Consider the following 23,575-nt stretch of genomic DNA (forward strand, 5'->3'; position numbering starts at 1 on the left):
GGAACAAGAATTTTATTTTTTGTTATTCCAATTTTATGGATTACATGTCTGTTGCCTTTCCAAGAGTATCCAAGTTAAAAAAAAAAAAAAAAAGGCCAGAATGCCTCTGTACTAGCAATTCAACTGAAGACTGCAAACTGCATGGGTAACTTACTTGAATTTGAATATATTTGAGATTTACCTGGTAGTTTTTTTATTGATTAGATTTTGAATAAGTGCTAAGGTAGTTTATCCCTCTTTGGGTCTTGTAAATTACTTGTAAACTTTTTCAAATTCGTGTTTAGAGTTTATCCTCGGATTGCCTCAAGGAAGAATTTGGCAGGAAAGAAAAAAGAATGGTTTAGAGTTTCAGAAAGGATGAAGAGGAAGACGAAGAAGAATTATACATAGATAGATACGTAGTTTTGCATCAATATATAAGAAGATAGAGATAGTCGATACACCCCCATAGATTAAAAAACATAATTCCAAGTTCCACTTCGCTTACCAATCCTAACAAGAAATCTAGTACAAGTCGAGAACCAGAGGTTTCCCGAGCTGCTTCTCTCGTTACAGGAAGATCTCTCATCTCAAGCTACTCAGCTCTGAAACTGATGAAGATGGTGTTAAGAGGCGATCTCGTTATCGTTACAGGTTGTACCGCCGCCGATTCATTTCACTGGAATTCTGTCCGCTGCTAGCACTCGAGCTGGAGGGATTCTGCCCATTCTCGCTCGTGGGTCCGCTGTACGTGTCGCTCCCCCCCAAATCACTCCCCAGAGCCATTTTCCTCATCTTCTTCAGGTCGGCGTTATATGACGTCGTATCGTAGTCTGAGCTGCTGGAGCTGAACACGGAGCTCTGTCCAGGTCTCACTCCCTCGTTCAAGTCCTCCATCGAGACGTCTCCTTCCAGTGCCCTCACGATCTGTTTCATGGGTTCTTTCATTTTATTGAATCTTCTTGTTTCCCTTTCTGAAGAAGAGGTTCAAAGTTAGTGATGGAGGTACCTGGCTCATCTTGGGCCGCCTCTTTGCAGAGTGCCGAACAGTCGCTGAAGCACAGGCGATCATACGTATCATCTCGTTGGGGTTGTAATTGTTTTCTAGACGTGGGTCTATCAGTTCGTCATGGTTGCCACCGTTCAATGCTTCTTGCAGAAGAGGTCTTGCCTGATGCATCATTGGGGAAAATTAACGACGAAGGTTAAGGAAGAGATTAATGGCTGGAGAGTATTGAATTGGTTTCTGGGTCTAAAATTACTAACCCACTCTACCAAGCTGTCTTCCATGACATTCGTCGTGTCCACTGGCCGTCGTCCGGTTATGAGTTCCAACAGCATTACACCGAAAGAGAAGACGTCTGATTTCTCAGTTAGCTTCCCGCTTGATGCATACTCAGGAGCCAAGTACCTGAATCGCAATTTTTTTCCTTTCTCAGATCTGTGACTTATTTACAGAGATCAATTTCCTGCAAATTCATCATTTGGGACTTACCCGAAGGTCCCCATTACCCGCGTGGAAACATGAGTGTGGGTGTCCGATGATAGTTTAGCCAGTCCGAAATCCGCCACCTGAATGAGTTCTCCATTTACAAGTTGAAAGCAAATTATATCAGATAATTTATTGGTTTTTTTCTTTTTTTCTGGGTACTTGTAGAAGTTGCAGTGTATTGACCTGAGCTTCAAAGTTGTAGTCCAGCAAGATGTTGGCAGTTTTGATATCTCGGTGGATGATACGAGGATGACCTGAAAGCAGACAGCAACACGAAATCAGATTTTCTTCCAGGCTTCCGTAAAAACTGATGGATTTGAATTCTGGTTTTGCGTAGAAGCAGGTGAAGAAATCATTTCAAGTCTGTAGGTCGCGCGCTTACAATCTTCGTGGAGGTATGCAAGTCCTTTGGCGGAGCCCAGGACGATTTTAAGTCTGGTCGGGAAGTCGATAACTGGGCGATTCTTACCTGCAACTCAAAAAAAAAAAGATAGTTATGCATGGAGTACGTTCTCTTTCTTTATTGTCTTCTCGGTGTTGAATGGAAGATTGTTGCAGTGCTTTACCATGGAGGTGGTACTCGAGGGTGTTATTGGGAACAAATTCATAAACCAACATCCTCTGGCCGTCGGCCATGGAGTACCCAACCAGAGACACAAGGTGGCGGTGGTGAACACGGCTGATTATCTCCACCTCCGCCTGAAACTCTCTCTCCCCTTGTCCGCTCCCTGCTTTGAGTTGCTTCACCGCGACCTCCTTGCCGTTCGGGAGGTACCCTTTGTACACGTAACCGAACCCACCTTGGCCGAGGAGGTTGGCCTGGGAAAAGCCGGCAGTCGCCGCTGCCAGTTCCTCGTACGTAAAGGTGCTCTTGTTGAATCCCAGCGCGATGTTCGGAGGCGGCGGCGGCAGCGGCGGCCCGTGTGGCCCCGAGAAATTGGAGCTCATGTCGCTGCTGTGCATCATCTGCGGTGGCGGTTGTGGGTGCCACCCGCCACCTGATGGGGGCCCCATCGCCCCCGGCGGTGGAGGAACCTTCATCATGTGATCCGCCGGCGGAGGCGGCCCCGTTGACTGCCAGTTGGAGTGTTGTCCGCTGGCATAGTATTCGCTTCCAGCATTATGCTTACGTGAATCCATGTAGTAGTTCATGTGATCGTGCTGCCGCTTCCTCCTCTTCCAGCAGCAGCAGGAGATCAGAATGATCATCAGAATCAAGAACAGTCCTGCGCCCGCTGCAAGTCCAATGATAAGAGACAGATTCACCTCTTGGGAGTTTTGGGAGGGTGATTGGCTGCCGCTGGAGTTTGAGGGCGGAGTATGTGATCTTGAACGATTCGGCGGAGATAATGCTTCGCCGGGAGAAGACGGAGTTGACGATCTCGACGGAGGCGGAATCGCCCAGTCTGAAGGAGGTGGAGGTGGTGAGGGTGTCGATTTCGAGGGCGAGGGTGTCGACTTCGGTGTCGGCGAAGAGTCTGACGTCGGCGGTGCCGGAGGCGATGGCGTCGCCGGCGATTCTTCTGGGGCAGAAGATGAGTCCTCTTCCGGCGGAGGAGGCGATGGTGACGACGGTGGTGGAGATGAAGAGTTCGGAGGAGATGGCGGGGAGGGAGGATCCGCCGATGGAGCAGCCTCGGGGGTCGAAGCCATTGGGTGAAATCAAGTACGGAGCTCGCCGGATGAAACTCCGTCCCCCCTGCTGCAACTGCTCGTCTGTTGGTACCTCTGCAAATTTGCATAACCAGGATCAGTACAACAAAGCCAAAAAACATCAAATCAACAGCAATCTCTTCACTAAATCTCACAGAGAAATAATATCAGAAAATAACAAAAACGAGAACCAACCCATTTTCATTTTCATAATTTCTCAAGCTCTATCACTGAAATCTGCTGCATTTTTTATTCATAAAACAATCAAAACTCCAGTACCCCTTTTCACTTCCAGAAAATCACGAAACCCAGGTTCGTTTTACATTTTGAAATTCCCAAAACACACCATTGAATCAAAATTCAGAGTTCTATTCAAGTTCCTTCCTCTCAGACAGACAACAGCATGTTACAAACAGAAGTTACAGATGAAATAACAGAGCAGATTAAAAATCAAAAGAAGAACTGATCAAGCAGGATTAACTAATGAAGAAGATGAAAGGAAAGAAGATGCAGTTAGAGGTAGAGAGAGGAAGAAACCAACCTGATTTAAGAACAGGGAAGGGCTCTGAGAGCAGGGAGGAGAGTATACTGTTTCATAATTTGTTTCCCTTTTTCTTTTTCCTTCTTTTGGGATCTCCTTCAAGGGTTCTCGTCCTCCTCCAATCTTTCCTCGCTGCTCTCCCCTTATTTTTCTTTGCTATATTTGGTTCATGGGATCAGAAAAGCAGGGAAGGAGAGCTCTGGCTTCTGTCTCCGCCACCCCTCGTTTGCATGGGTGGTTGGTTTCTTGTTTTACCTATTCCAACGCGATCTTGGCGGACCCCTGTAATCCTCCTCCATGGAAGACAGCCCCCTGCTCCAAGATCTTATTATATGAACCCACTCCGATCTTTTCCAAACCAGTACAAATATTTTTCTGAATTTCTTGTCACATATAACATTCCTTTTTTCATCTTTTCATGGTGAACGATGCACATGAACATGAACATGTTGGCAAAAAAATTAAATTAAAAATAATAAATTATAAGATTAAATAATATATTTGATTAATCATTTTGAGATGAAACCGAACTCAAACTTGAACAAGAAAGTCGGATATAGTCACGCAAAGGGCGAGTCTGATGCCCTAACTTTTTTCTAAGGGTGGGTATTGGGTCAGTTGTTGCAAAAACCCATCCTAATTCGATTCAAAAACTAGCTTTTAAATTTTACTTCACAAGTCAAGGATGGGGCTAAGATCACTAAACTGTAGACTTGGCCTTAAGAAAGTCGGATATGGTCACCTAAGAATACAAAGGGCGAGTCTAATACTCTAACTTTTTTCTAAGGGTGGGTATTAGGTCAGGTGTTGCAAAAACCCATCCTAATTCGATCCGAAAACTAGCTTTTAAATTTTACTTCTTAGGTCGGGGATGGGGCTGAGAAGAAACCCGTGCAAGTTTGGAGTAGGGATGAGTTTTACCGAACCTGACCTGAACCCAATGCGACATTAACCCTACCCTAGCCTTTATTTAGAATTATAATTATATATTTAAAAATAAAATATATAACTTTAATTTTTTATTTATACAGTATACTAATTTTTATGTAAATTATTATTTTTTTGAATTTTTATAATATTAAATATATTATAGATTGAGCCCTAGATTGGAACGGAGAGGGTCAGAAATAGACGGCCGGGGTTGTGGGACAAATTTCTTGGGTTCGGGTTTTGGAGTTAGGGTTTAGATTTTATAACTTGACGTGACCCAAACCATGGCCAACCTTTCTCAAGCTGAATGAAGTGTCCACGATTGCAACTGAAGCCTGACGGCCCAGCTGATTCAACAGCAAGAATCGCGGCCCATGCTGATTCATAACAAGAATCTCGGCCCAATAGAACGAAATGTTCTGTGGAAGGTACTTCTAGTCATTTACAAGAACTTCGGTACAAAGCCCGAGTGTTTTCAGATGCCCGACTACAGTCGCTGAAACTCTCGCGTTTGTCCTGTATCTTCCTCCGAAGGGCGAGATTTTAGATCTCTGTAAGTAGTCTCAATGGCTCAACCTCTTGTAAAGAAGGACGACGATCGCGATGACGAAGGTCAGTGGTTTAACCTTAGACTCACATTTTCCCCTGACGCATGTTTCTTTTCTGATATTTGTGTTTTGAGTCAATATTACACCCTTCTCCGACGTTCTTTCACTTCGAATAGTCGTCTTATCCGTGGGTTAGGTGTGGGCTTCAGATCTATATCCAGATCTCGTTTAGTCATTTTGCGAAGCGAGGATTTTGTTTGTTTTACTGGATCCGATGCCGAATTTTATGTGTTCCATGAAGAATTTATGTTAGATATTTCCTCATTCTTGTATTACTTGTAGGCACGGTAGGTGTCTAGAGAATTGAAGCTTTTTTGGATTTATCTTCGATTAGAAGATTTTATATGTAATTTGCTTTGCTTAATTAGTTAGCACTATTCTGTTTCCAATTGACTTGCAGCGGAGTACTCTCCGTTCATGGGAATTGAGAAGGGAGCTGTCCTTCAAGAAGCTAGAGTTTTCAATGACGCTCAGCTTGATGCCAGGAGATGTTCTCAGGTTTTGATTATTGCTTCATTTGTTTGACTATAGAAGTCATTGGATATGTATTGAATGCAATGATTTTCAGGTCATCACTAAACTCCTTTATCTCCTCAATCAAGGGGAAACATTTACGAAGGTGAATTTTTTGCTACACCTTTCTTTTCTCACCTCATTCTAGTCCTTTTCTGTCTTTTTTTAAAGTGGTTGACTTGAATTCTTGTCTTTACTTAGAACCAGTCACCATGTCAAATTTTCAGGATGAGGCCACACAAGTGTTCTTCGCGGTCACAAAGCTTTTTCAGTCTAAGGATGCGGGTCTGCGGAGAATGGTTTATTTGATGATCAAGGCGCTTTCTGCGTCTAATGATGAGGTTATACAAATAAAAGCTTCTCCCATTTTTCATCAAAATGTCATACATTAATGGTTATTCGTAATTGGAGGATTTCATATATCTTTATTCAATTACTTGCCATTAACTTGAACCTCGTTGGTGAAGGTTATAATGGTGACAAGCTCCTTAATGAAAGACATGAATAGCAAGATTGATATGTACAGGGCAAATGCCATACGATGCCTTTGTAGAATTACTGATGCAACTCTTCTCACTCAAATTGAGAGATACTTAAAGCAAGCAGTTGTTGATAAGAACCCTGTTGTTGCTAGTGCTGCTCTTGTTAGTGGTATCCACCTACTTCAGGTACCATTTAGATCCAATGTGTATGAGATGTGTTTAGCATTAGAATTCCTTTTGCTCATTTCTTTTTTCAAACAGACAAATCCCGATATTGTAAGAAGGTGGATCAGTGAGGTACAAGAAGCTGTTCAGTCCAGAGCTGCCCTGGTTCAGTTCCATGCTCTGGCCCTTTGCCACCAGGTACTCCTGAACTGGTTTCCTTCTTTCATCAGCCATTTCTCTCCAGAGCCCCTACAGGCTCTTTGTTTTGCAATGCTATCTGTACCACAGCTCTTCTGAAGATTCACTAGATGAACTTGTTTTGTCACATAAGATTGTTTGTAAGGTCTTAAGTGCCATGCCTTTTGGGTGCTTCTGCTTTTGAATCCAATTAATTTACTTGTGTTGGAGGGGTGTACATCAGGAAGACACATTCTGTTTGGAAAAGTCCTCTTTGTGGAGAAGTGGATAGTTTTTATTCTGTTCTACTTGTCTACTATAGTATTAATTGTAATGTGCTGTAGTATTGCTGTATGATTTGAATCTTGATGTGTCCTGGTACCTTTGTACATTACTAGGGTACTTTTATTTATTCCAAAACTTTGGTATTTATTTTTTATATTTTGTATGTATTGACACAACCTATACTCAAATATGTTCATCATTTGTGTAGAGTTTGTGTTCAAATTCTGAACTTTATCACTGTGTTATGAGACTGTGCATTAAATTTTTTGTCAATAAAAAGTACTCACCCTTCTCAAAAAAATAAAAAATAAAATGCAAGCTGTATTTCTGTTGCTTTATCAATGTTTAAATCGTTTTGAAAACTCAAATCAACACCCTGTTGGCAATCTCTCAGTCTAATTTTGGGCTCCTCATAGGGTTTTAGGCCCTTTTTCTTTAATTTTTTTTCCATCCTTTGAAAAACATATTCAAATCCTTTTTTCTATTTAATTAAATATAATGAAAACATATGAATACCCACTATGTCAAGGTTCCTTGGGAAGCTCAAGCTTAATCATGTACATTATATAATTTATCAACTTGCAGATAAAGCAAAATGATCGTTTGGCTATCAGCAAGCTTGTTACTAGTTTGACCAGAGGAAATGTTCGCTCACCCTTAGCCCAGTGCCTTTTGATTCGTTATACGGGTCAGGTATCTATTTTCTGCTTTCTGTATGAAACAGTTACATTCGTATCTTGTGCATGGGGTTTGTCAGGTCATGAAACAAGTGTTCATCCATTTAGGTAATACGTGAGACTAGCCTTAACACACAAACAGGAGACCGACCTTTCTATGACTACGTCGAGGGTTGTTTGAGGCACAAAGCAGAGATGGTAATATTTGAGGCTGCAAGGGCAATAACTGAGCTCAATGGTGTGACTAGCCGAGAACTTACTCCTGCTATTACTGTTCTACAATTGTTTTTGAGTTCCTCAAAGCCAGTCCTACGTTTTGCTGCTGTTCGTACTCTAAATAAGGTCTGGTTGTTATTCTCTTCTATCAATCAGAATTTTATTGCTACAACTAGGAATATGCTGCTTACTCAAAGTAAATTGTGCCGATGAGCTTCCTCTAAATTCATCATTATTTTGTTGTCTGCCTTTCATTTTTTTTATTTTAATTTAGCCTCTGTTACCTTTTTGTGACTTTCTTATTTTCATTTCATGTTATCTGCAGGTGGCCATGACCCATCCACTTGCAGTTACAAATTGCAATATTGATATGGAGAGCTTAATTTCAGATCAAAACAGGAGCATTGCTACTCTTGCTATCACCACACTTCTTAAGACAGGCAATGAGTCAAGTGTTGATCGTCTGATGAAACAGATTACCAATTTTATGTCTGACATTGCTGATGAGTTTAAGATCGTAGTTGTTGAAGCCATTCGATCTTTGTGTCTTAAATTTCCACTGAAGTATCGCTCACTGTAAGTATGCCCTTTTTATTTTACTCTGTCTAAACTTTGATCTGTAACTTGTTCTATTTTTATTGAGATTAATTGCATTCCTTGTTTTATGATTGCTAGGATGCTAGGATGAATTTACTTTGACTAAACTTTAATCTGTAACATGTTCTATTTTAATTGAAATTAATTGCATTCCTTGTTGTATGGTTTCCAGGATGAATTTCTTGAGTAACATTCTTAGAGAAGAAGGAGGATTTGAGTATAAAAAAGCAATTGTTGATTCAATTGTCCTCCTCATTAGAGATATACCGGAAGCAAAAGAAAGTGGGTTACTACATCTTTGTGAGTTCATTGAAGATTGTGAATTCACATATCTTTCTACTCAGGTTAGGTACCCATATTCCAGCTTCTTTAGTCCAATTGATTTACTCAATTTCATTTTTACTCATTCTATTGTATCTTCTTGCATGCATAGAGCTGGTCCATTTAAACATTTGGTTCTTTTTCGAGGGTATTCCGCATTTTACTGTTGTGAAAGTTCCTTTTTCATACTTCAAAGTGGGTTAACATGGCTAGTTATTCTTTTTTTTAGACTCTTCTGGTGATAACATGGTGATCTTGTGAATAGGCACCTCATTTGGGAGAAACCATATATTTGGAGTAACTTCACTAAAACCAGAGGATGTTGTTTTCGTAGTGATCTTAACCTTGATTGGTGACCCTTGGCCAGGGTGAGGGGGGGAGGATTGGACTTGTTAGGAACACTGATAGTGGTATTCACCTTGTCAATTCTGCCCCCATGGAGTCATTGTGAACAGAGGCGGAATTGAGCATCCTACTTGACGGATTGAGAGTATACTCTCACTTGTTTTTCAGATCCTCTCCTTGTGGAAGGAGACTCCTCAGTTGGGTTGCTGGGATCTCTCAATAGTTGCCTCACTCTTTGTCTTCAAAAAAAAAAAAAAAGTTGCTTCACTCTTTGATGAGATTGAGGATGTTATTGATGGTCTTAGCATTGAGTGGAAGCGTACACTTGTAAGTGCATAGCATTTCTGATTCTCTTGGTAGAGCTTGTGCGTCCTAGCAAGTAGGAATCACTCTTCCTCTAGAGTAGTGATTTTAGCTCTTTATTTTCTGCTGTTTGGCCTTACTTCTAATGCCCTCTCGTGCATTGTGGTCTCTCCCAATTCATTATTCAAAATCTCTTTCTCATTGTCTTCTAAGGAAAATTTGATACTTGTAGCATCATCTCCATATATCTACTTGCAGGTAATGTGAGTAACTGCCTGGAAAAGATATTAAAAAATTGATTTATCTTGTTATGTCAAATAAAGGTGACAATGGTGTTCCCAAAAGAAAACAAGGTGGGGATAATCTCGTTATGAAAGGTTCCGAGGGAGAGAATGACATACAAGAGCATGTCATTAGCTAAAAGAGGAAGGGTGTTTCCCACAACAAGTTGTCACGAAGCATCACTTATCTCCAAGAAATTAACCAAGCTATTAGCACTTCTCAGATTGTGCATCCAAGAATTGATGGAATGTGACATATACTTTGATCTCATCAAGATACATCAATTAGCAACCTGAAGGAAATTTCTTGTCCAAAATCCAGCTAATGACAATGAAGAAGTCACCTCCAACCAGATATGTCTGAAGCCCCTGGAAGAGGGTCTATGATTTTGCCTTTGTAGACTCAGAATGACTAAAGAGGGCAGACAAAACAAGGAAACTATTGACGAGCCCCTAAAGATGCAACCAGTACGGGCAGACCAAGGGTTATCAAGTAATTGTCATCAAAGTTGAGCTTGAACCAAGGTTTTGGCAGAGGACACTACTTATTAGATAGGTGATAACAGTCTTCCATTCTGTCTAACAATAGTGCCGGGGAGGTGATTGATATTAGGAAATTTCCTGGCCCAGAATAAGATGTTATGTATGGTGGCCTTGTTAACCCCATACAAGTTCCAATAGGTAGAGTCAAATGGTTTCTTATTTCCTCCTTTTCAAATGCACTGAGCAACAACCGTCTTGTTGTGGAAGGGGGACTTAGCTGTTGCCATTAGCTGGGTTGGTGAAAGGACATGCCCCCTTGGCCATTTCTGAATGTATTTCAATCTGGTTGAAAACCTATGTACAAGCTTGAATATATCCTTGCAGCACACCCCTAGGAATGCAAACCACATGCCTGATACTTTAGAAAGGGTTCCCTGACATCACCTATTTGTAGGAATCTCATTTCCCCTTTGATCCCCTTTTTTGGATTTTCTTGCTTGTCATTCCTGTATTTGTTACTCCCTCAGGGGTTCTCTTTATGGAATCCTCTTTATCATTCTTATATATATATATATATAAATAACTATCAAGAGACAAAACTTTCCAGCTCGGGGTCCAAGTTGGATATTTTTAGAATGTTCTTCCAGGGTCTTGGTCTTGCTCAATAAGAGTGAGAAAGGATGAGGGAAAAGTGTCCAAATCTAGATTTGTACAGAAAGTCACTCCAAACTTGCAAAGGTAAAAGAGCCATGTAGGAATAGGTGATAAATTTGATTGCCAGGAGAAGCAGAGTGCAGATTTGGTTATCAGCTGGATTTTGGCTCTCCTTATGAGTTGGTCAGTAGTGGAAATGCCACCTTTTGCGGTGCACCAGTTCAGAGTAACCTTTGGATTAGAGAAATGATGCAAGAAACCGCTGAGGCTGGTCTAAGAAAGGGGTCAAACCCACAAAGATAAATGTATCGAGAGGCAACAAATTATATGTTATTTCAAAGAGCCAAGATTGCAAACTTCAGGAGCTTCAACATCCATTCTTTGGAGGGTCTCTTTCCTTCACTCTCTTGTTCCATACTTCTTTTAATAAAAGCATTGCCATTCGAAAAAACATCTTTTAGTGCATTCTTCAGATTAAGGTCCCAAGAGCAGAAAACTTATTTTCCAATGAAGTATAGCCCTGATGCTTGCTAAGTAATAGGCATAAAATATTGGCTAATAAATTATTTGACTATGACTGCAAATTGTTGTTAGTATATTTTTTTTGTTTTCTCTCTGTCTCAGGTTCTGTTCTTGTGTATGGGTGGTTCTTCCCTTCATATTTTTCTGCTATATCTCAAGTAGTGTTGTGACTATCCCTCCGTCTGATTCATGAGAATGTTTAATTGAAGAATGAACAACTTGAATTTCATTTCACTGTCTCAAGTTCTGTTCTTGTGTATGGGTGGTTCTTCCTTTCATATTTTTCTGCAATATATAGTGTTGTGACTATCCCTTCCTGTCTGATTCATGGGAATGTTTAATTGAAGAATGAACAACTTGAATTTCATTTCATTGAAGAAGATAAACAAAGGTCTTGGTTGTTTATGAAATTTACTTGGTAGGATACTTAAATGTCTCTCTCTCTCTCTCTCTCTCTCTCTCTCTCTCTTTCTGTATGTTTGGCATAGTAAATAAATAGTAAATAACATGTTCTATTCATATTTCAGATACTGCATTTTCTGGGAAATGAAGGTCCAAAGACTTCTGACCCAAGTAAATTTATACGTTACATCTATAATCGAGTAATTCTTGAGAATGCAACTGTCCGAGCTTGTGCAGTAAGTACATTGGCCAAGTTTGGTGCAATGGTGGACTCTCTTAAGGTATTGCATTTCCTAAAACTTTTCTCAGCTTGGATACCTGGGCGAACTTCTGAGTATGTTTTTGCTCAATTTTGCTGCAGCCTCGTATTTTTGTTCTGTTAAATCGCTGCGTTTGTGACAATGATGATGAGGTGAGTTCATACTATTGGCAATCTAATTTCTGCCATATTGTGTTAAACTTACTTAAGATAGCTGTTAAATGCTGTATGTTGACATTCTGAATTGTTATTTTTTTTGAAAATGTGAATTATTAATTTTTCTTTCCTTGGTTTTATTTATGCACACTCCTGAATAATAATTATATTCTTGTGTTGGTAACTTTGGTGCTCTCTTCATTTACAGATGCCCCTTATTGGCTTCTAGTTACTAATAAACCTTGTTTTGGTGTATTTGTCTTCTCCTTCTTTCTTCCACTGTGTTTGTTTTAATCCTAGTAATTATATGAATTTCTATCTGCTGATATTTGTTAATAGGTTCGTGATCGTGCTACACTCTATCTGGATATGATTGGACGTGATGGTTCACATGGTGAAACAAACAAAGATGTAAAAGAGTTCCTGTTTGGCTCATTGGATGTTCCTCTGGGGAACTTTGAAACAAGTCTAAAGGATTATGTATGTATTGTTGTTTTTATGATCCATTTGCATAGTCTAGTACTTTTATAATAAAAAAATGCTTGCTCTACCGGTTCAGCCCAGTATTTAACCACAAACTTAATGTTGTTTGAATTAGACTCAGGAACGCTCTGAAGAACCATTTAAAATTGCTTCTGTACCAAAGGAGATCAAGACTCAGACTCTGGCAGAGAAGAAAGCCCCGGGTAAAAAGCCTACAACTGGTTTGGGTGCTCCTCCAAGTGCTCCCACTTCAGTAATTGATGCATATGAGCAATTACTTTCATCAATTCCTGAGTTTTCAAGCTTTGGCAAACTTTTCAAGGTTCTCTTTCTCAGTCCTCTTCTTCAGAGATCTAAATGCTTCTAATCTCCATTCTCATTGTTGTCATGTCTATTTTGTCTTTTGTGTCCTACAGTCTTCAGCACCGGTGGAATTGACAGAACCTGAAACAGAGTATTCAGTTAATGTTGTCAAGCACATTTATGATGGGCATGTTGTGTTCCAGTACAATTGTACCAACACAATTCCTGACAGTCTACTGGAAAATGTAAACTGATTTATTTTCGGAAGCAAAATCCTCTTTTTGTTGGTACTATTTGCCTTGGAAATTGCTTCACTTTCTCAACTTCCCTTCCAGGTTGTTGTATATGTGGACACATCGGAGGCAGAGGGATTTACAGAAGTTGTGTCCAAGCCCTTGAATACTCTGCCTTATGATTCTCCAGGACAGACTTTTGTGGCTTTTGAAAAGCCAGAAGGCCTGGCAAAGGGAAAATTCTCAAACATGTTAAGATTTATTTCCAAAGAGGTATATACACTATATCTCATTGAGTAATTGCTGATTCTGGTTGTGTGTATATTTGCATCCTTTTTTAGATATTCTCCTGAGAGCCAAGAGTTCTATTACGGACAGCACATAGTGGACATACAAAATTCTGTTAAACTTCCTGTTCTCATGGACATTTAAAACAACTTTTCTTAAACATATATTTGACTTTTGTAGGATATGTGGTCACTGAAACAGGAAGTGAAAAGGAAAAGGCTTGTGCGTTATCTGTTTTGTCCATTTTTTGGTGCATTTTATCGAAATTATGAATATCAGTTATACTGGTTGAAATGAAATAGACTTGTGATATTTATGTATTTTGCACTACTTGTTCATGGAACTGTTTAAGTATGGAAACTTCTTGGATCATATTTGATGAGAATTTTTATTTTGTTTAAATCGGGTGAATTGTTCTATCTTCATACTTTGGGGAAATGGGTTCCTAGGAAGTAGGTTTACTCATCTGATTTCAGCTAAGAAATTTCTCTTCACACCCCTTCTTCAATTTTCTGAACTAGGAATTCAAAAAGTCAAAGAATATTTTTTGTTCTTATCTATACAAGTCAATATTCAGGTTGATCCATCCACTGGTGAGGCTGATGAAGAGGGTGTAGAAGATGAGTACCAGCTGGAGGACCTTGAAGTTGTTGCAGCAGATTATATGTTGAAGGTTGGAGTCTCTAATTTCAAGAATGCTTGGGAAAGCTTGGATCCAGATTGTGAGTTAAGTGCAGAATATGACCTTCCCAAAGACAGCTTGGCAGAGGCTGTTAGTTCTGTCGTCAATATTCTAGGCATGCAGCCTTGTGAGGTTAGGTTTTGTTCAAAAAATATGTCCAATTTCTCTAGTAAAATGCCCGTAGAAATAAAATACCTGCTATGGTTGATATCTGGGAAACTGTTGTGTTTAAGGTATTCTCTAGTGAGAGGTTAGTTGTTGACAGAGGTTTTCTTTTGGTGCGAATTGGCAGGGCACGGAGACTATTCCAAGCAATGCCAGGTCTCATACATGCCTATTATCTGGTGTGTTCATGGGGAACGTGAAAGTTCTTGTAAGATTATCATTTGGAGTCAGCGGGCCGAAGGATATTGCCATGAGGCTTGTTGTTAGATCTGAAGATGAGTCCGTCAGTACCTCCATCCAAGACATCCTGGAAAACAGTTGATGTGGAGTTTTGACAACTCTTCTGCGGCCATTTTTTCATTACCGATTAAAATTTTGAGGGATGTGCGGTTCTTCCTTTGCCCTTTTCGTATCTCATATTTGTTGGATCCCTAAAATATTATACATCAGATGTGCAAATATTTGGTTCCATGAATCTATAATATGAAATTCAACTGCAAACTTAAATAATGCACAGGGGTGGGTGTATTTGGTTTCTTTGTTATCTAACCTCCTCCAAATTGTTAGTTTTTTTCTCATCATGCTGATCTAATACGAAAAGTCATTAAGTGTGAAATGGTTATCTCAACCGTCATCATGATCGGATGATTGAGATAGTTATTGATCATATTTAGCACTAAATGGTTTTTTGTATTGGATCAGTCCTCTTTCTCTCGTTTTTCTTTCTTTACAAAAAACTTTTTTCAATTCCCATAATATATTTTTAGCTTCTCTTCCATTTCTTTTTTCCTAACTTTTCTTTTGATTGTTCTCTCATTTTTTTCTAGCTTTCTTATGCAAAACAATCTTTGCTTTGATTATAAGTAAAACTCCTATCTATTCTTAATTTATTTTATTTTTTATTTTTATAGATTATGATATACGACTGATCTAATATGAAAAAAACTATTTGATGTAAAACATGTGAAATGGTTATCTTAGTCGCCTGATAGCCGTTGATCATGATCATACGGTTGTAGCTGTTTGTATTGGATCAGCCCTCATGATGTATTTTGTTAAATTTTGCATAATTGGATGTCCACCTCAATCACAAACATGAATTTTCCTAAAAAAAACTTAACCCATATTATTATTATTATTATTATTATTATTATTATTATTATTAAATTTAAAAATTAGTATTTAATTTTATCAATTTGAAGGAAATTTTGGATTAAAACATTTATCAGATTTAGACGTGTTGATTCCATTTCTCATAAAGTTCTGGCGGATTCGGATTACGGATATTATCCGAAATTGGGGATTCTGATTCTGATCGGATCCGGAAAGTATCCGGGCGCGTTTAAAGCCCTCAACATCTCCCCCTTCTTATAAAGCAAAGCGATGGAATGTTATTACACTGTCGTCGGTCTTTTTGTTTTGTGACTCCACGAAGGACGCTTGAGAACCCCCACCTCCCTGCGTCGTGCGCTGGTCTTTCTCATCCGGAAGTGCTCCCTTCTTCTCTTCAAGCTTGTGTCTTCTCTCTAGACCTTGATCGCATTCCTCCGCGGGCAATCCGAGGTATTTAATCTATTCATATGAGTTCTTTCTCATAGAAACCCTAACCTGTGTGTTGTTCGTGATTCGATCTTTTCTTGTCCGAAGGCAGTGCACCGGCCTCATTCTCCGGACGGAACTCGTCTATTCTCCTCCCTCGGTTTTATTTGCATCTCTTCAGAAGCAATCGTACTGTGTACTAATTCCTGGCTTTCAACTTTCTAGCATTTATGTTTTTCTTTCCTTCATTTATTCGTTTTTTTTTCAATTTTTCGATTTTGTTTCATTTCTGTTTTCTGCCAATATTGCCTTCAAATTGACGAATCCTAAACATGGCTTTCGTGGCCTTTACTTCTGATCTCTATTTGGCTTTCTGTTGAAGCGACTTGACTAGTCTGTCTGCGAATTTGTGTTATTTCTGAGATTACTTTGTCATTTTGTGTATTTTTGACAGCTAATATTAAGGTTAACGTGTAATTACTGTAATACTTTATCTACTAAAAACTGGTTAGCAAGTATTGCAACTGTAAACTGTTGATTACTAAGTATTTCTACTGTCAATTACTGATTTAATGGGTTTATGTTCTTAATACTTACTTTTAACCACTGTTACTGCTGCTTAGTAGTTATTTAGGAGTATAATTGATAATATTTCTGGAAATGCGTCCAATCCAATGAGCTTTTTTCACATCTGCAGCGCGTATATAAAATACTGGAGAGGACAATCAGTCACCCTTTTATTCTCTCAACAACCATATGTCATGATATGAGCACTCTATTTCCCAGCTTGCCTGAGAGGGTTTGCTCTTCTTGAGCTGACATTGATCACTTTTGTACTGCTCTCGTTCCATAGAAGCCCAGCATTTTGTTGTTTCTGAAAATGGGAGATTACAACGATGCCTTCATGCGCAACAGAGACGCTGCTGGCGTTCAGGCACGGACCAAAGCGCAGAATAGAGCCACCGTTCTTCAGCTCAAGCTGGTAATTTTTTTTTCTTCACATCTCTCTGTTAACTAGGTTCCGTGGAGCCGTTGTTTTATTTGAATTATCATGCAATTCCCTCTTTTTGTTTTGCTCTTGATCTGTTTTATATTTTTTAGTATTTGGTTATTTTGAGTTTGACGTAATGTCTTATAGATGATCCTGTCAGGTTTAGATCCATTTTTTCTCACTTTGGTTTGAGGTTCTTTGTTTTACTTTATTGACAATTGAAGGCGTCTGTTCTAAGAAATCTTTTGTTTGTCAAATGTTTGATTAGTTAACAAAATAGTTCATTTTGTTTTAATGTTTATATTTTATTGGTTATTTTGGCTGATCAGATCATTATAGTAGTTATTGTAAAGCTGATATCGTGCTTAGTCACTGATTATTTGGTGCCAAGGTGCCACTGTAGAAAATGGATCCTCTTACTTGCAAAGAGAAAGGCAATAAAAAATGAATTATTAATTTTATCTTTTATCATGAGGGAAGTTGTTTTAGTTCAAGTCTTGTCTTTTTCTTTTTCTTGCAGATTGGGCAGAGTCATCCCACCGGTCTTACTGCTAACCTTTTGAAGCTTTTTGAGCCCCGTCCACCACTTGAACACAAACCTCCTCCGGAGAAAAGGAGATGCCCACCTTACACAGGTATGTGGTATCTCGTGGAATTGTTTCTCTTAGTTGTTTTGAAGTTTAAACTTGTTCAATCTAACAAATGGTTTTCTGATCTGAAGGCATAGCACAATTTGTGAATCACTTCGCTGAACCAGGAGACCCGGAGTATGCTCCACCTGTTGAAGAGGCTGAAACTCCTGTAAGATATTCTTCCTTATCCGTTTATCAGGTTAAATGCTGCAAGTTCTTGTGAGTTAGAATCTCAATGGGTCTACTTGTACTGCAATATCCTTTCATGATATTACCAGTCACTTTTCAGTGTCTATATAGCACGGATCTGTTTCACTGCAATGGTGTGTTTTTGTGTTGTTGCCATTTTTATGTTGACAATTGGTTGTAATGTTACCATGTGCTGAATACTTGTGACTTCTATTCTTTTCTTTGTTGATCAGGTACAGAGGAGGGCCAGAATTCACAAACTTCGTCTAGAGAAGGGTGCAGAAAAGGCTGCTGAAGAGCTTCAGAAATGTAATCAGAGTCATTCATTAGGGAATCTACTTTAGTTGATTTATTGTTTTGAGGAAGATGTTTGTTGGTTGTTATTTATGTCCTGCCTTGCGTGCACAGATGATCCATCAAAAGATCCAAACATAACAGGTGATCCATACAAGACATTGTTTGTGGCACGATTGGTGAGTTCTTCAAGCTTTTTCCCTTCTTTTAAACCCTTTTGTTTCCTGGTCTATGATGCATCTTAATGTTGTTAACTTTCATATGTGATTTGTAGAACTATGAGACAACTGAGCACAGAATCAAAAGGGAGTTTGAAGCTTATGGGCCAATCAAGCGGGTAGGTATTTTAGAGCATCCCCAAGTGGGGCTGAGGTTGTTGATGTTGGCTTGGGTAAGCAGTTCAGTGAACATGTTAATGTTTCCTGGCTTTTATTTTGAGAGGACACATCCCAGTTACAAATCTGCAGTTTGGTAAAATTACTTTAGTAGCATTCTAATACATAAATGTTCTGGCCTCAATCGAAAAATTTGAACAATATCAAAGTTTTCTCAGTAAGAGGAATGTCGGGTATGTAAATTATGTTTTCTTTTGAATGGTTAGGATGTTAAAGTAGAAAAAAATTCAAAATAGAGGATGCAAGTAGATGATATATTCTATATTGTTATAGGTTCTGATATTTCTATTATCCTATTTCAATTGTGTTCCCTGGTGAGTGAGGTATTAACATTTTAGCAATTAGTGCACCGTCGTCTCCGTTTTCAGCCAACTAGATTTGAATGATGATGGGTACATACTTTGGATGAATGCCACAATGTCAGCTGCACTATCGAGTTATGGTTCATCATTTAATTTCTTCATGATCAAGTTTAAAACATAAACCTTTTCACCATTTTGACTTTTGCCAATGCTATACAAACATTACTAGGGAGTAAGTTGGTATTTTTTCTACAGGCAGCAGTGTGGGCTTGTTTCATCTCCTTGGATTTCACTTTGTTTAGATGTCCGGTAAATCTTTTAGAGATTCCGAAGCTTTATAATTCTGGTGATGCCTCTTTTCTTTTCTATGTGAATTTCTATCCGTGGTAAGGGGATAGTATGATCTGAGTTAAAACCAGTTTCACTGGATGGCACAACCTCCTCCTTTCTTCTTTGTCTTTTTTCTATTTCCCTTTTTTTGGATCCACTCCATTGCAATCATGCTGCTGTATCCTTCATGGCAAGCTGTAAACCCAAAAGGTGAGGTGGGTAATGATGCATTATCCCTTGTTATCCTCTTATCTCAAGCTCTGAAAGAAGACCATCAACTTGAACATCCTTAATTTCGTGCTGCTGGGTAATCATAAGTCGTGAGTATTAGCAGGTTTTTCCCTATCATTTTCCCTCATGTTTTCAAATTCTGATTTTACTTGTGCTACTAAAATTTTTGTTCTTGATTTCAAAGGGCAATTGAAACTCTGTCCACAATTCAGAAGATATCCTGGTATTTCTGTTTTACATAGTTACTAGTTTGCTGTTTTAAATTTTCCCTGGTAAGGGGATGGTAAATATGTTTCCCAACTGCTAAATCGGCCACACACATGTGCGAAGTCAATTGCAATGGTGGTGATTCATCACACTTGGCGGAGGTGTACACCTTAAAAGGTGAGCACGGCTAGTGAGGCATAGTGCCTGTCTGCCGTGCCATACAGGATTTAGTGCTTTGAGAACCCTTTTGATCATTATGATATAATTGCCTAAATTGTTGATCAGTTCCATATTTGTACCACTTGCTTTGTTATGGTTGTGTAGTTGATATTTGTAACTGGGCTTTATCTTTGCCTTATTGAACATCTCAGGTTCGTTTGGTTACGGATAAGGAGACAAATAAACCAAGGGGCTATGCATTTGTGGAGTACATGCATACTAGAGATATGAAGAGTATGTGGCCTGTTGAAATTATGGTGAAGTAATTTTAAGGTATACACTGTTAATTTTGTTCTAATGTTTCTGATCGTGCAGCTGCTTATAAACAAGCTGATGGACGGAAGCTGGATAATAGAAGAGTACTTGTCGATGTTGAACGTGGTAGGACTGTAGCAAATTGGCGTCCCCGTCGTTTGGGTGGTGGACTTGGATCAACCAGGGTTGGAGGGGAAGAAGTTAATCAGAAGTATTCGGGCAGGTACTTTATATACTTTAATTCTGCCTCGTTATCTCTTTTAAGTTTTCTGCAATTATTTTGTGTTGTACAAACCTTTTAGTTGGAAAATATTGCAATTCTGATTTCATTTGGTTATTGATGAATCTCAGTTAAATTACACCAAACAGTTGCTTGGGGTTTTCCAAAAGAGAAAAATATGTATCATATATCCTTATACAATCTCTTTTGAGAAAGATCCTTCTACAATGTTCGTCCAATTTTTTTATTCTGGCTCACATTTAGGGTGGCCCACTTGTTTTATAGTGATTTACTGCCTGTTTCTTAAAACAGTGAATTGAATCTGTAGCATTAAATTCAAAAGTACTTTTTTTATACGCTTACTTTTGCAGGACCTTTTGGTGATATAAGGGCCTAATTATTGCAAAATATGATAATCCAAAAAGAGAAGAAGTAACACTAGTCGAAGTTGTTCTTATTTTCTGGTCATTGTGATTGTGTTGACTGTAATTCCGATTCATTGTCTGACTTTAGATTTTTTTAAGAAAGGTGGAAATTTTGTTGTTCTGTCTTTTATAGCCTATTTGGGATGTTTTCGACCTTGGTTTCATGATGCACACGAAAGATGAGATTGAATGATGAACTAAGTTTGACAACCTACTGTATTATTATAGACCTCATCTTCTGTAAGCTGGAGAATGAAGTTCTCGATGGTGACACAGAGAAATTCAAAACAAAAAAAAAAGTGAGAAGAGAAGGCTGTAACATTGGTATCAAGCAAGGTAGTGGACACACAAAAGATAACAGAAGAGGTTGGGGATTGCATGCCCTAACCCACAAGCTTGCTTTCTTAAATAGCTGATATTACAACCTCAAGAAATATTTCTCTACTATGACTAAGAGTCCTACTAGGAACTTCCTTCTCTAAGACTCCTAACTTGAATTAAACTCTACTTGCTGATAAAAGATTATTTCTAAATTTAGCGCGCAACTAGCAGATACGAGGGGAGGCTAATTTCTCTCCATGCATGATCCCCCTAATATCTAAAAGACCATTCTATCCCTGTAACTTTATGACAGTTAGGAGAGGAGACAGTTCCTCTCCATCCATGCTCCCCCTAATACATAAAAGACAAGTCTATCCCTGAATCCTTGTGCTGATTCCCTTCTTATCTCCTTGTATTGAAATTACATAGATACCTCTACCTAATTACATGAATGTTCTAATATTGTTTTCTTCACTAAGTAAAATTCTCATGTTAGGTGGCAATTAAAATTTCTGTATGATAAAAATCCAGTAAGATGATCAAAAGGTTCATACCGTTAGTAAGATATTTAGGTTCATAGCCACCTTGAGGGCTATCAGGTCTTCATTATGTCTATAGGACTGCAGAAAGTCAAGTATGTGGTTGCTGTAGGATTGTTGGCAGGACATGCCCTATAGTATCAGTTCAGTGATTTCTTTTATAATGTAGGGCCTTTGGTTCAATATTTGGCACAGTGAGATAATTATAAATTTTGAAAATGCTGAGATTTTTTTAGGGAGGGAATGACCCCTGCAAAAGAAGGCAGGCACCTCATCATGAAAATTGCCAAGTGCAAAAACGAAAAAAAATCAAATACAAAGAGCAGTTACAATGTATGCCTAATTACAACTAATTCATTGACAGAGGGTCCTACTAAGGTATGGGGGTCTGCCACCCTGTTACCAAATCTAAGTGCATGCATGCAGTGAAAAGAAGTGCCTTGTTAAGGCCAATATTTCCTCCAGCTTAGGAAGTGATCTCCAAGGGGGATTGACTGAGTCACCTTTTGACTGCAATTCCATGGAGGTTGGATGTGGTGAGACAGATGCGTGCAGGAAGGCATTTAGGGGTATTTTAATATGTATCGGATTCAAGTATGGGTGGGTCTTGGGTTATGTCTTTGGCCATCTTTTAAAGCAAGAAAAGAGATGTCTAACGTGTACATGAGCTGCCAAAGGTGCAGGCTTTGCATGTGATGGTTGTATTAGCTTCTTACTGTAGTTAGGATAAGGTTAACTTGTCATATTTCAAGGTACTTTATATTGACATTTAAAAAGAAGATTCACAAAGTTACACAGTTTGGAGCTTTAAGCATATTTTATTTTTCACATCACAATTATGCAACTGTGTTAGGAAGTTTGAACTAGTCTGCTCACTAGGTTTTGCTATATCCGACTTGTGTTTGTTCAATGTTTTGGCATGTATTTTTAACTGTTTTACCTGATTGCAGTTTTTTTATTTAAAATTATTAAAGATATTAGTTTTATTTGGTTATTGTTTTAACATAGCTTTTAGCAGATTATTTATTTTACTACCTTTGAAAACCTAATTCTATATCTAAATACTCCCTTTAAGTTTGCTGTACTTGTGGTTAAGAAAACAAAATTCCTCCAACTTTTCAGAGAACCACAGCAGATAGCATCAGGAGCTCGGTCAGAGGAGCCAAGGGCAAGGGAAGATCGTCATGCAGAGCGGTAAGTGTGTTGTCTGCTTTATCATGTGGCTCACGATTGGTATTATTCTAATGTGAATCTTTATTGGATTCAATGTTCTTTTCAGAGAACCTGAGAAGTCTCGAGAAAGAGGTAGGGATAGTGAGCGTGATCGTGAAAAATCCCGTGAACGCTCCCATGATAGAGCACGTGATCGTGACCTGAGGGATGATAGGCATCACAGGGACCGTGATCGTGAAAGAAATAGGGACAGAGACAGGGAAAAGGAAAGAGATCGTGGGCGTGACAGGAACCGGGACCGTGAGCGTGGCCGTGATCATGAACGAGATCACGGTCGTGATCGTCATAGGGAAAGGGAGAGGGAGAGGGACCATGACCATGATCGTCGTGGCCGTAAAAAGGTTGATGATGAATACGAGTCAAAGCATGAGAAAGATCATGACAGAGACAGAGACAGAGACCATGACCATATTGAGCCTGAGCACGGGGAAGAGCGTGATTACTATGTGCATGATGCTGAGCCAGGTCATGGTGGGTATGATTATGAACGAGAGGAAGAACCCTATGACCAAGCCCCTCGTGAGGAGCTGCAGAATGATCGTAATCATTACAGCCATCATATGGGCCATGGTGATGATAAATATCGTGGGCGATTTGAAGGAGATGCAACCGAGGATGCTGATAGAGAATATCATCGTTCGAAGAGATCTAAGTCACGGGGTTATGATGCAGTAGCTTGAGGATTTATGTTTATGTTTCTTTTTTGTAGTTGGTGTAAGAGTTGCACTCTGTGCACTTCTAAGAATCAAGACGTTCTAGGGTTGGATCTTTGTGCTGCTGCAACTACATTGGGTACTGATCTTCTACCATTTTCAAAATCTGATGTTCCTTCAGTTATGTTTAAGAATTCACAAGAATGCATGCTTAAATGTTGGACTGAAATTTTTTGTTTACAAAACATGGTTTTAATGGTTGTTTCTTGTGTGAACTGCTTGCAGTATATCATCAGTTTCTAGATCATTTGACAGACAACCTCCCTATGTATGTTTCTGTTAGCTTTATATATTAGAGAAGCAAACAGATTCTGATTTTACCAGCATTGTTCTAGATCAATTTCA

At 39.0% G+C, this 23,575-nt stretch overlaps 3 protein-coding genes across 6 annotated transcripts; 2 read left to right on the plus strand and 1 right to left on the minus strand.

Moving 5' to 3' along the window:
- Window positions 1–627: 627 nt before the first annotated feature.
- LOC137951091 (proline-rich receptor-like protein kinase PERK4) lies at window positions 628–3,124 on the minus strand. Its single transcript, XM_068797670.1, has 8 exons — window positions 2,038–3,124; window positions 1,854–1,940; window positions 1,655–1,725; window positions 1,475–1,551; window positions 1,246–1,390; window positions 989–1,150; window positions 731–906; window positions 628–673 (listed from the first exon to the last, which is right to left on the minus strand). Exons 1-8 carry the CDS (start codon window positions 3,122–3,124, stop codon window positions 628–630), a joined length of 1,851 nt encoding a protein of 616 aa, XP_068653771.1.
- Window positions 3,125–5,073: 1,949 nt separating this feature from the next.
- Window positions 5,074–14,730, plus strand: LOC137951542 (coatomer subunit gamma-2-like). The gene is made up of 18 exons (XM_068798265.1): window positions 5,074–5,207; window positions 5,604–5,701; window positions 5,772–5,822; window positions 5,944–6,057; window positions 6,184–6,384; window positions 6,460–6,561; window positions 7,411–7,518; window positions 7,611–7,844; window positions 8,044–8,294; window positions 8,488–8,659; window positions 11,752–11,907; window positions 11,988–12,038; window positions 12,381–12,521; window positions 12,640–12,846; window positions 12,941–13,072; window positions 13,163–13,333; window positions 13,926–14,162; window positions 14,323–14,730. Exons 1-18 carry the CDS (start codon window positions 5,162–5,164, stop codon window positions 14,515–14,517), a joined length of 2,667 nt encoding a protein of 888 aa, XP_068654366.1. The 5' UTR covers window positions 5,074–5,161; the 3' UTR covers window positions 14,518–14,730.
- An 860-nt stretch (window positions 14,731–15,590) lies between these two features.
- Window positions 15,591–23,409, plus strand: LOC137951088 (U1 small nuclear ribonucleoprotein 70 kDa). 4 transcript variants are annotated; one of them, XM_068797664.1, is made up of 12 exons: window positions 15,591–15,758; window positions 15,843–15,930; window positions 16,432–16,716; window positions 17,246–17,360; window positions 17,447–17,526; window positions 17,780–17,855; window positions 17,955–18,019; window positions 18,115–18,177; window positions 19,677–19,758; window positions 19,840–20,002; window positions 22,407–22,478; window positions 22,564–23,409. In XM_068797664.1, the coding sequence occupies exons 3-12, from the start codon at window positions 16,615–16,617 to the stop codon at window positions 23,195–23,197; spliced, it is 1,452 nt and encodes a 483-aa protein (XP_068653765.1). In that variant the 5' UTR covers window positions 15,591–15,758; window positions 15,843–15,930; window positions 16,432–16,614; the 3' UTR covers window positions 23,198–23,409. The 4 variants fall into 4 exon arrangements, 3 of the variants coding, with proteins under 3 accessions (XP_068653765.1, XP_068653764.1, XP_068653766.1); XM_068797663.1 differs by lacking the exon at window positions 15,843–15,930; XR_011112101.1 differs by lacking the exons at window positions 15,843–15,930; window positions 19,840–20,002; window positions 22,407–22,478; window positions 22,564–23,409 and having other exon boundaries at window positions 18,115–19,482.
- The last annotated feature ends 166 nt before the right edge of the window (window positions 23,410–23,575 follow it).

The sequence above is a fragment of the Aristolochia californica genome, unplaced genomic scaffold, assembly GCF_029961685.1.
Source record: "Aristolochia californica isolate CCGP_79_NKW_82.1479 unplaced genomic scaffold, dmAriCali1.0.hap1 SCAF_15, whole genome shotgun sequence".
Classification (NCBI taxonomy): Eukaryota; Viridiplantae; Streptophyta; class Magnoliopsida; order Piperales; family Aristolochiaceae; genus Aristolochia; species Aristolochia californica.